At 35.9% G+C, this 12,692-nt stretch overlaps 1 protein-coding gene across 5 annotated transcripts in view; it reads right to left on the bottom strand.

The window, feature by feature from the left end:
- Nucleotides 1-3,612: 3,612 nt before the first annotated feature.
- The window catches only part of COL25A1 (collagen type XXV alpha 1 chain), a 514,179-nt gene continuing 505,099 nt past the window's right edge, over nt 3,613-12,692 (bottom strand). For 2 of the 5 annotated variants that reach the window (XM_063611091.1, XM_055296768.2), the window contains 3 exons: nt 9,036-9,113; nt 7,178-7,216; nt 3,613-3,876 (listed from right to left, as the gene is read on the bottom strand). In XM_063611091.1, coding sequence (XP_063467161.1) covers nt 3,874-3,876; nt 7,178-7,216; nt 9,036-9,113 — 120 coding nt within the window. In that variant the 3' untranslated portion in view covers nt 3,613-3,873. Of the gene's footprint in view, nt 3,877-7,177; nt 7,217-9,035; nt 9,114-9,863; nt 10,123-10,377; nt 10,864-12,692 lie in introns of those variants that run through there. The other 3 variants (XM_063611090.1, XM_063611088.1, XM_063611089.1) reach the window with 3 other exon arrangements.

The following is a 12,692-nucleotide window of genomic DNA, read 5'->3' as shown; positions in this document are numbered from 1 at the left end:
TCAAATATTAGCATCTGTATGTTGCTTATGATCACTTATTAGAAGATTTTAAACACGACCAAAGTATAGCCCAACTCTGGGTAAGACCATATATAGTGGGGAAAGAAAGGATAACAAATGATGTTAAATTTTCATGCTTCAATAGTAACATTAAAAATAAAAAACCCTTGGAAATTAAGCACATTTCCTAAGTGATAAAAATATAACATATCAAAGACAATTTTTCCATTGGTACTGACATGCTGATTTGACAATTTTCTAAACTGGCATATATGTCTATATAGATAGTTAGACAAAGGACATGTAGTATAAACTACTTGATGTGTAAGTTCTTGCTGTCCCATCAGAACATCGTATGCACAGAATGTAAATTCAAAAACAAGACCTTTCTTCTAGTAGGAATTAAAGATATTCTAATGTCCTCTATAAAATCACATGAGAAAAAAAAAATCCTCCAAGACTGCTTTTGCTAATGAAAAACAAAAACTGAAAGAAAAAATTAGGCATATTTGTGCACTAGGTACTCTATATGGTGTGTGCAGACTTCTCTGATGCTAGTTTTGTCATGTTTCATCAAATCATATAAACTAAAAGACGAGTGAATGAAAAAGATGAGACACATGAAAGTAGATAAAGGCATATGATGTATGAAATAGGAGGATCCATGATCCGAGTAAACACACATCATCTATACGTACACTGTTTTGTTTTACATTAAGAAAGCCCGGTCATTGGACCATAATTATAGCAAATTCATGAACTTTAAAAATAAAATAACATACTAATGATTTAGGAATGCTATTAAACAGGGAAATAAAATTATCCATAGTAGTTGCATTGTCCACAGAGAAAAAGGAAAAGAGATACATTAGCACCAACCAACATAAATGAAAAACAATTTTAAATCTAAAACACATATCAATTTGCTATCCTTCAATGTTTTATCAGAAATAGAAACTGACCTTGCCTTATTTCCAATGTGTCTTTCATGTATATTTTCTCAACCCTCTATCCAATAACCACACATTAAAGAAATCTTTAAGGAAAGTATATTATCTATCAACACATATCAACAAACACAATTCTTTCATTCACTTAGAAATTATTTAAGAATTCTCTATTTTGATGACAAAATGGAAGCTTGAAAACATTGTAGTAACCAAAAGTTAAAGATTATCCCTCATGGTTAAGACCTAGCAATTCCACTGAACAAGGAGGAGTATTTCCATCCCTTTGTTTTTCCCAAGGAAATAAATGTAATGAAAGTTTACAAGCTCATTTAATCATGAAATAAGTCGATGTTGTCAAATCAGTTATAGAGCAAAAACTCAATATACACACGGGACAGAACAGTATTCTTTGAAGGGCTGTATTTCAAAAAAATTTTTTATACGTAAAGTGTTTTTCTTTTGATGTTGAGGTATCATCTCCTGAAGCTGTGCAAGTTTTAAATAGTGATCCATTTCAATCCACCTTTTTCTACTAGAGGAGCAGAAAAAAAATAGAAGGGAAAAAAATATAGCCACTGGACACTGTAGTTTGTTTTCCTGAAGAGAATGTAGTTCCACCCACTTCAGTTCATTTTTCCAAACCATTTAAGACAAAGCATGTCAGACATTGAGCAATACCTTATCCTAACACCATGCCATACAAGAAATTGTTAGAAAATGCCCTCCATTATTTTAAAAATGCTAAACTGGCTTAGGGGTGTGGAATGTAACCAGAAATGTTACCAATTAGACTGATCTAATAGTTTAAACATCTTTCAACCTTAAAAATTTAATAGAAAAAAAAGAAGATGCCATTTTGTATGACTGTCATTTGGTTACATAACTGAGATCATGAGGATTTTAGGTTCCTTGTCTTATGGTTATATCTTAACTATAAGCCAAGGATGAGTTAATTTCCCTTCTGGTGATGACACCTATGCATGAAACTAGAAATCTTCCCAGAAGATGGCATTGAGTCAGGAGAGAAATTAAATTCTCTAATGGGCTGAAAGGGTGCCTACTCCTCATTGATAATGTTTCTTTTAATTTAACACTTCCACTTAGAATAAGCCATTTCAAAACACGCTACCAACTCTTTACTATGCAAATAACTGTTCCATCTAATATGGTTAGGTAAAGTTTGAGCAAGTAGATGAAAAATATTCTCTTTATGGCAACTATATTTCACAGCTTTCTGAGATCTTAGATTTGGTCTGTGGATATGAGGATAAGACACATTTAGAAATGTTAAAAAGAGAAAGAAATCTAAATATAGACAAAACTTAAAACCATAAAAACAGAAATTAGTTAATATTACCAAATGTGACAAAATCTTGGCTTTATATTAACTGATAATCTCCATGTACGTTACATTCATCATGTAAAAAAAGTCAAAACATACTTAAAAATGCATAACTTTCATGCTTTACAATGATTAGACTGAAAGTGGAGCTTCTTTTATATTCTATCCAATTATCCAAAACAAGAGAGAAGTTAGTAAAAGGTCATTTTGACTATTGGAGCCAAATTATTATGATTTGAAGACTTCTTAAAAAAATTGTTCAAAACATATGTGACAAAAACTGAAACGAATATTTTTTCAATATTCTTGGGACTAAAGAAAGAAAAAGAAAAAAGCATTAAAAAGAATGAAAAATACCTTTCTGTTTCTCGAACTTTGTAGGAAATGTTTGACATGGTTGGATCTTAGGAGGAAGGAAAGCTCTCACAACAACTTTGGCACAGATTGTCCCAGTAAGCTCTCCTACATCATTGGGAGAGGCGATTTTGGCTGATCCCTTCTCAGAACATGTTATTTCTTCAGCAACCCAAGTTTTGGTGGGATGTTAATCCCTTTTCCCTCAGGGACAGGAGCTCCCATTCTAAGAATCTCCTATTTCCTAAAGAAATGCTGTGCCTCTGTCATTTTTAAAAGCACCTATATTAACACTTGCTGAAATTCAGTTTATTTATATATGTTTTTAAAGTCTGTGGTTCTGCATGTTTGCATTTGTAAACCTCTTTCCTACTTGGTCACACGAGAGGCAGTGCTGGAGGCTCAATCGGTCCTCTTCCCCTGTCTTCACTGCCAAGGGCAGCCCAAGGAAAACTGGCGGCAGCAACAGGCTCAACCCCTTCGTATTTCAACCAAAGTGGCCACATGAGCCCACAATACTGGAAGCTGTAGATCTGCAGTCAGGACTGCAACTCCCTCAAAATACAAGACAAATTGTGTGTGTGCTCTCCACCACCTTATCTCTTTTTGGCAATAAGCCATGGTGTAACTCCCTTGAGATGACAAAAGGAATAAAGGTTCAGATGTAATCAAAGGACTCGTGATCAGCATGCTAGCATTTGAAGTTGCACAGCAAGCAGGTCTGGCACATAGTCATGCTTTTTTAGTTAGTTTCAATGGGTGGTGTAGGTATGAGTCAATGACAACATGAATGGTGAATGGGAATGTGATAACTCTAAAATCAGTCACTATAGTACATTTTCATAGCTTTGAGTCCATATTTGGTCACCATTTCATGTAAACTATTTCATGGCACTTTTTGTCCATGCAATTAGCAAGCCCAAAGAAGGAAAATAGCTAGTACAATCAATCATTCTCTACCACTGATTTGTCCATATAAATACGTATCTTCACATAAGGTAAAGAGATACTGTTCTATATTTTTTGCAGGATTCTCACTGGTTTCACAAATTGCCCAATTTCAGATGTAAGTGGAGTAAAAATGGACATGTATACTACTGCCAGCAGGAAGAAGCAGCCCTATGTAAACATATCTCAGACTTGTAAAATCTGCAATTCAGTTTTCAACTATAAATATTAAAAATGGACCATTATATACACAACTTCATGCTTGAAAGGTTAGATTCATCACTGCAGAAAAAGACAACAAAAAGACAAATACATGGAATTAGTAGTCTTGAATTAAAATTTTAAATCAATACTTATTTTAAGAAAACTGGTAGAACCTTGAATAGAGTCTATAAGCCAACTGACTGGCTATCAATGAGCCAATTGATTATCTGATATGTGTGCTATGTATTACTTTCTAAACTCCAAGATGTCATGGCAATTTCCATCTGAGGTTCATTCCACATTTTTCCTTTGCCACTGAGAATTTTAGGGTAAGTGTTTTGCTCAGTAACTGTTCTGAGAAAGCAGAAACTTAGGATGTTTATCACATATATACCATAATTAAATTTAATTCTGCATTTGTAACCTATATAATCTTCTGCAAGCATTACAGTACAGCTGTGGAAAGGGCTGAGGATTGACCTCGATAATGTTGTTTACTTCACCAACACCTGACTCTAATCCTCTCTTCTTCAGTTCTTGGTTCCTCCTTCCTTTTGCAAGCCTTGCCCACTGTGAATGTTGTGCAAGGTAGACCTGCCTGCTGTCAGGCCTTCAATCTGTATTACAGGTTCCATTGTGACCTAAGGCACCACAGATTTCTGGTTTCTCACCACAGATTTCTGTTTTCTCATCTCTCTCTCATAGCAGTCATAATAACTAAGGTTTTCTTAGAACTGCATTAAGTCAGAGGTCTGAGGAACAGAGGTCTTTGAGATATACACTTACAAAGCAGATCTTAGAGACATCCTTGACATTTACTCAAAGAAAAATCAGTAAGTAGTTTGTACAGGGAAGGAGAATAACAGAGGTCTCTTCATTCACCCTGCACAATGCATGGAGTCATCTTTAAGTTTATTTATTAATATTTGTTTTTCTCTATTCAAGGAAAATAGATGCTCTACTAGGTGTGCTTTGGAGGCTGCTTTCTAATCTTCAGAGATGGAGTTCACTCGACATTCTTGCCTGTCTTGCCAATGCTAAAAAAATGTGTCTATAGGAAGCACTCCTTTTTCCAAACCCTCACTTCTCTCTCTTAACTCTTCTTGTGTTGGTAAATTTAGAAAATGGAACTATATCTAGAAAGAAAACTAAACAACGATCAAATAGTTTTGCATATATAAATCATTGAGAGGAGCATGACCAAGAGAAGCTGGTAATTAATCAGTGATTTATACGACTGCCACAATTTGAATTTTAAGTCAAGCAAACATTTGCCACTGTGCCCTACAGCCTAATAAACACAGCAGTGTTCAAAACGGTGATATACCCAAAATAGGACTCACTAAAAGCAATCCACTGACCTTATTTTAAAAATATAATTTAAAAAATAATTATATTTGACTATTCAATGTAACAGCTAAGTTGACCACATAAGAAATTTGAGAACATTTTCATTTTCTAATTGTTTCTTTCCTTTCTGGGGATGGGTGGGAGAGGTTGATCAGAATGATTTGCATTTGTGTGTGTTGGGTGGGTGTGCTAAACAATACTAAAGTTTCATACTTCTTATTCTTTATATAAGAAGATGCTAGATTCATAAGATCTTTAATCTTATGTAGCGTATAGTGTCTATTCTGTGGAAAAAGGAGTATTTAAAAGGAAAATTTCTGATTTTCTAATCGTATTCATATTACTACCAGGTTTGGCCATTTCATGAACCAAAAAGATGATGAGTTCTTTGTTGCCATTTAAGGGTATAAACCCCTTTAAAAAAGGCAGCGATTCAGATTATAAACCCCTTTTAAAAAGGCAGTGATTCAGAGGTGGCTAAGAACGATTGTGAACCCAAGTTCTGAGTGGTGTCAGAAGGCTGGCTAAAGCAAGCCTATTGCATCTCCTCTATGTGAAGTGTGCTAATGGCTGGTTTAAAAAATCATTATACTATTAGATTACAGGGCAAAGGTTAGAGAGTAAGTGGTAATTCCAGCTCAAGATGGTATTAAAAATTCTGTGAATAGGGGTTATGAGAGTGGAGGGATAGTTTTCTCAGGTGAAGAAGAATATGATGATAGGTCCATTTTCATGAGACCCACTTGACCCTGGGTGATCAAGCTAATTATCTGACAGGCTGAAAGCGGAGTATGGGAAGCTGCTAAATAAATGACACTACTGAGAGAGGTTTTACTTTCTCTGGTCAAGTAGGTGAAACTGATTAAGAAAGAGAGTGAGTTATTCAGGATTTTCTCACCAATGGAGATGCTAAGGTAAGAGGCAACTAAGAGTCAGGTTCCCCATCTTTCTGCATTGCTACATAGTTTTGCTATAATTTTGCTAATAAAGCATGCCTGTCCAAAATTACTGAAGAAGCCACAAGGTGCTGGAGAAAAAATTTCAAAATGATTGAAGCATCTTGTGCATTTCCTCGGCTCATTTTTCATGCTTGGAATGCTTTTATCCTTCAGTAGTATGTGCACAGCCTTTATAATGAGATCTTCACCATTATTGCATAAAGGTTTGATATTCTCTGAATAGCACAGCTCATATGGATGATCTCTTCCCTGCTTACAGTTTTACTGTTGCTTTCCATTGTCTCTCTCTCTCTCCCTCTCCTAGTTGTGTTACATACTAGTTCTGTGCTCTTGAAAGGCCCTTGACCTCTCGAATTTGTTTCCTCATCTGCATCACTGAGGGTAATAAGACTTTACGGAGTCATTGTGTGGATTAAGTGAAATGATATTCTCTATATGAAAAGGCTATCATACAGCCTTTGCACATAGAAGGTTCTCTATAAACTTCTTTCCTCACTGAATACACACACAGTGACTATGGGCAGTCATATGAAGAGGCTAGAATAAACTGATGTCATAAAGGACATCACTTAAATTTAATTCAGTTTCTCCTACATAAGTCAAGACATCATTAAACAAACGATGCTTATATTTTTCTGCTTTCTCAGCTCTGTGACTAATATTGACAGGGTTCTACCATGTATTAGCATGTTTGTCAGTGTAAGTAAGGATAAATAGAAAAAGAATCACAATTAAGAATAGTTTTAAATATTAGGAAGACAAAGATTTTGAGAGACAAGCAAAACGTTATCAGGGTGCACTGCCCCTTTCCATTCTAAAGAAAGGATTAGATAGGGAAGGTTCCAAATTGCAATGTTTGCTAAGAATTGCATTAGCTAATCAGTTTAGGAAGAAATCAGCAGTAAATATACTGATCAAAAGATATTCTGGAGATGAAATCTTTTGCTTTTTAATATCCAAAGAACTCTTCGGAATGTCACATCCAAAGGTTTGTTCTGAATGGAAAAGTCTAGTCCAGGTTAAGAGAAAGGAAGAGTGCTTCTTTTGAGAAATTATTCGGTAAAGCCTACCTTTTGCCAACAGCCAGGCATGGGTAAGCCATCTGGCCCCTGTTTTAAGGAGAAGAAAAAGAATTCCTCAGGTTCCGTAAGAGTGATTAAACTTCATAATTCACATGCTCAGAGGCTTAAAAATAAATTTCTACCCATTAGTGGCTTGGGTCATGGGCATCTTTTACTAATTAGCAACTCCCAATATATTTCCCAGCGTTAGGTAAAATAAAGAAAATTCAAATGTTTTCCAGAGTGAGGACACATTTTGAAAACACATAAAGTATAGAAAATGTTATGCCTAATTTTGAAAAAGCAATTTACAAAGCATAGTGCTATATTCATATCTATATTTTTAGATAATAAATCTATACTCTTAATTTCATTAAAACACATCTCATTGGTATCTCTATTACGTAAACCAAAATAACTTCTCTTCCTGGTCACTATTAGACTATGGCTGAATTCATGATAATGATGAATAATCAATGATAAACTATTTCTATCTGAAGTTTGTAGCTCTTCACATGTCAGTATTTTTCACTTTTCTATATTGAAAGTAAATACAGTAGAACATACTCAATTGAATTAGAAGACAGGCAGCCTATCTATATTTTTATGATAAAATATTATCCATAGCATTTATCGATTTCTCTATTTAAATTATTCAAAAGTTAGTTAACAAATTCTGAATAAAATAAGAGGTTCCTAAGTGTTGCAAAATTTATTTTAAAGTGTATGCATTCTTCAGATACAAATGATACAAATAAGGCAGGAAGAGTTGGTACATCAAGAAGGCATGCTTCTACTTTTCCCCCAACAAAATGAACATAAAATATGATTTATCATCAATACCAAGCAAACAAAGAACTGGGAACTTCATGTTGAGATTTTCTAACTATAATCACGGACTGCTTAATTTTTTAAAATATAAATACAATCTCTTAAAGAGAAATATAAATTTATCTTTAAAGAATCATGCTTATACCTGAAGAATAATATAAGAACATGCAGACCAGTATAACCATCAATGCAAACATAAAAATTTTTATTTATACCTCAGAAAATATGAATATAGTTTCATTTTAAATGTAAAAAAAGAACACTTTTAAAAAGCTGCATAAAATATTTGGGAAAAACTGGTAATGCCAGATTGGTACAAGGAGAAGGTTCAACCAGCAGAATTTTAGATTTTAGTATCAGGAGGATTTTGAGTTCATGCCAATGGAGATAAGGGAGTTTTGTCTACTTTAGGAAAGTGAGTTTCAAAAGGAGAGACCATTAAATTGAAAAGGTTATGTGACAAAGAAGAAGGTTGGGGCTGCAGACTTTTATCATCTTTAGAAGCTCAGAGAAGTTTGGTCTTCTTCTCTGTGGTCTCTTAAAGCATTCTCTTGAATTGGTTAACACTTGCCAACAGAAGCTGAATTCCGTAGATTGGGCCTTATTTACAGCCTGATAGAAATATAGCAAAAAAGGCAGAAATACCTTTATTTGTTTTAGAGAAAAAGAAAAAAAGTCAAACTTAGGTGGAAAACCAAAATTATGGTCTAGCAGTGTCTTTGCATCAAATATTTTCACATAATTTTAATGTAATCTTTAAATATTTATTGAAAAAATTAATATCCCAAAGAACACAGAAAAGGTGGTCATGTCAGTTGTGAGAACAACATCAGGAGATTAATTTGCATTCATTGATAGAAACGCGTGCTTGCTCTCTGACTCTGCAGAGTGGCAGAAGGAGCCTGTTCATGCACATGCATGTAGGGTGTTTATCATGTAAAGCTTGCCCAGAAAGCACCACTTTACACTGATAGAGATGAACATGTGATAAACAAAGGAACTGCATGCAGGGTGGTAGGAAAGAGAAATACTGTACCAATTGGCAAGGGGCATCCAGCCCATCCAGGCCAGGCTGGCCTGGCTCCCCTTTTTCCCCCTTAACGCCACGGAATCCCTGTTTGTAAAGATTAACTCATAATGTTACTAACACAAGAAATCACTTAAGCACAAATTCTGCGAAAGAAGTAACTACAACAACAAAGGCTGGGAGAGGAGCAACTCTGAAGGGAAAAGTAACATCCAGTGAAGTTGGGCAAAGTAAAATGGAGGGAGACATATTCCTACAACGGGGGCTTGTCTGAAAACAGTGGCCTTCTCTTTTGAGGGGTATGGAATAGTGCTAGTTTCTTTCGGATCTTACATTCAGGTTCCGGTTGTGCTGTGATATTTGGGGGTTAAGAAACCAGGCAGAGCTAGTGGCCAGAGACAAGATGTGGAACATATCAGGATAACTGATAAATGTTTCTGGGTATCTTGAAGTCCATGTTAAACGACCCCAATCAGAAACCCTCCTGTTACGGATCCCTCCAGCTTGCTCTTCTCCCATCTGATCCCCTCACACAAACATCTGGAGACAGTTCCACAAGGCAGACATACCAACGGGCAGGGTGCATCTAATCCAGGAGCACCCTGTTCTCCTTTCTCCCCTTTAGGCCCCTTTTTGCCTTTCTTTCCCTTTTCCCCCTGTGGATACAAGGGTTTAAATAAAAGACAAATTTTATTTGGGGGAAAATAATGGTAATTCAAAAGATGGTTTAGGTAAGAAAATTCTGGAAGGGCATTTACCAGTGTTTTCTGATTTAGGTAAGGCATGATATTATAAAAGCTAACTTATATTTTCAGAGTGACAATGGATTCTGGGCAGGGGCATATGGGATTTTATTTAAGATACTCAACAAGACAAAAGAAGGAGGCTTAAAAGCTGATACATCAGAAGTGCTAACTTAGACCACAATGTCACAATCATGAATTAGGTGTTTGAGTCAGAGATCCTGTGAGGATGACAGGTACCAAAACCATTGAAGCCAGTCAGTGGCAGATGAAGTTCAGGGAAATAATGGATACTTCACTCAATTTTCAATACCTGTCACCTTGCTTTTTTCTAATCCTGTAACAGATGAAAGCTGCATTGAACCAGAGGAAAAGGAAAGAATATTAACAGTGTCTATTTCTTTGAAATGTATCCAACTTTATGATTGATATTACTTGTGTAACTCTCATTCAAAAATATTCAATATCTTAAAATATGCTTCTATTTCTTTTAATATTTTTTACATCCTTTTGTTATAGCAAAACTTCTTTTAAAAGAAACTAAAAGCAAATACTTTCCTTATTAAGTCAGGTAAACAAATGTTAAAAGTGTTAATACTTTGCAGCAATGCCAACTGGAGAAACAGACTTATTTATAAACCTAGGGATCTTCTTTAATTAACTCTCTTACTGATCTCATGCCACATATTTACAATGGTAAATGAGTTTCCAGCTTACTCACAATGTAACAAAAGCCAAAAAAAAAAAAAAAAAATCTGTTCAGGAGAGGAAAAGCAGCTTGGACTCAGTAAAAATGAGCTAAGCAGGATAATTACATAGTGGGAATGTAGCTATGGAAATTAGTATTTAGGAATCAAGGTAAAGGTTGTGGGAAATCTGCACGGGTCATAAGGCCAGAGGAATTAAGGAAAGGAGGCAAAAGGAGGAGTAGGAAGGAATGCACCTCAGCTGTTTTATATTAACATCAGTATCTCTGCATATTTATAGACAGGGAGTTAGTGCCATGCAGAATTCAAAATACTATACAATATGTACTTAAATAAATGTATTCATTCTGCAATCAGGATGGGAGTTGTAATAAAACTGAATAATCTCTGAAGCAAAGCAACATGAATATTGAAAGGTTAAAAGAGATATATGTAACAGAAATATACGAGATGTGCATTCAAATTAATACATTCATTCTGACAGCATGAGCAAAAGCTCTTCATTTATCTCCTGTGTGCCAAAAAGATTGCATCAGAAGGCTCAGAATCAAAAACACTTGGATTTCTTGAATATGGGGCAAAGAGACATTCTCTGTGGCTTAGTTGATCATGATCAAAGACAATGATGACCTCAGAAGTCAGGGTGAAATGAGAGCAGTTGTGATAGAAAGTAAGATGGGAGGAACATTCAGGAGTAAGTTGGTCACTCACTCAAGATGGATCAACATCCTTCCTTAACAAATCACTTCAGTACCATGACATAAAACTGATGTAAACTCATTTGGGTGAGCTCTTCCCTCCCAGAGGGCAGTGGACTCTTCACATAGGTGTGTCTGAGGCCAGGTGTGTTGGGTATTATCACTTTGGAATTCAACTTATTATTGGATTGGTAAATCAACGCAGATTAACCACTCAACAGAAAAATGTTGTCATATGAATGTTACTGTGCCAGGCTATAGGAATCATTTTTCAGTAATATTTTAGTGAGCCTCAAGCTTTATGGGAAAGAAACACTACAGTATGAAGAATAACGTGCCGATGTTATTACTAGTCAGCATTGTTTTGTAGTATGTACTGATTCCCCATGCAGTACAAAACCATGTCATTGTGGGTATGAGTACATGAGAGCTCTTGATAACTTTTATTTCCCATGTCAAAGAATTATATACATGAATTATTCTCATTTAGAATCAATTTTTGTAAATTTGAAACTTCTAATCATGGAAGCTGAACATGGAAATATGTTATATGGGTGATTAACATTATTCTGAGGATCAAGTTTCTGGCTTTTATGCTTTCCTATGCTGTAATGCTGGTAATTTCTTTCTCATAAACATGAGTATCCTCCTAATGGTAATTTTTTTTTTTTTTTTTTTTTGGGACAGAGTCTCACTCTTGTTGCCCAGGCTGGAGTGCAATGGCGTGATCTCGGCTCACTGCAACCTCCGCCTCCTGGGTTCAAGTGATTCTCCGGCCTCAGCCTCCTGAGTAGCTGGGATTACAGGTGCCCACCACCACCCCCAGCTAATTTTTGTGTTTTTAGTAGAGACGGGGTTTCATCATGTTGGCCAGGCTGGTCTCAAACTCCTGACCTCAAGTGATCCACCCGCCTCGGCCTCCCAAAGTGTTGGGATTACAGGCGTGAGCCACCACACCCAGCGATAATATGTTTTTGAGTGATTAAGATTTTAGACTCATACAACCCATTAGGTAAATATAAAATGCATATATATATGTTTTTGAGTTTTTTTAGAGACAGAGTCTTGTTCTGTCACCCAGGCTAAAAGTACAGTGGTGCGAGCATAGCTCACTGCAGCCTCAAACTCTTGAGTTCAAGTGATCTTCCCACCTCAGCCTCTGGAGTAGCTGGGACTATAGGTACATGCCACCATGCCCCACCATATTTTTTTATTTTTTAGTAGAGATGGGGGTCTCACTAGAGATGGGTTGCCCAGGCTAGTGTTGAACTCTGGGCCTTACGCAGTCCTCCCACCTTGGACTCTCAAAGCACTGGGATTATAGGCATGAACCACTGCACCCAGCTACATATCATCTTTAAGACACAATCGTCTTGGGCTGAAAGCTTATATGCACAATTTATCTCAAAACATATGTATTTTACAGTCAGAATTTATAATTCAGAATAAAGGAATTTTTTATACTTCAGTTTCCTTGTTTGTGAAGTGGGGAAAATAACGCCAACTTCGGGGATTGTT

Source organism: Symphalangus syndactylus, chromosome 10, assembly GCF_028878055.3.
Source record: "Symphalangus syndactylus isolate Jambi chromosome 10, NHGRI_mSymSyn1-v2.1_pri, whole genome shotgun sequence".
Lineage (NCBI taxonomy): Eukaryota > Metazoa > Chordata > Mammalia > Primates > Hylobatidae > Symphalangus > Symphalangus syndactylus.
The sequence above is the reverse complement of the archived record's forward strand: the minus strand, read 5'-3'. Positions and strand labels throughout refer to the sequence as shown.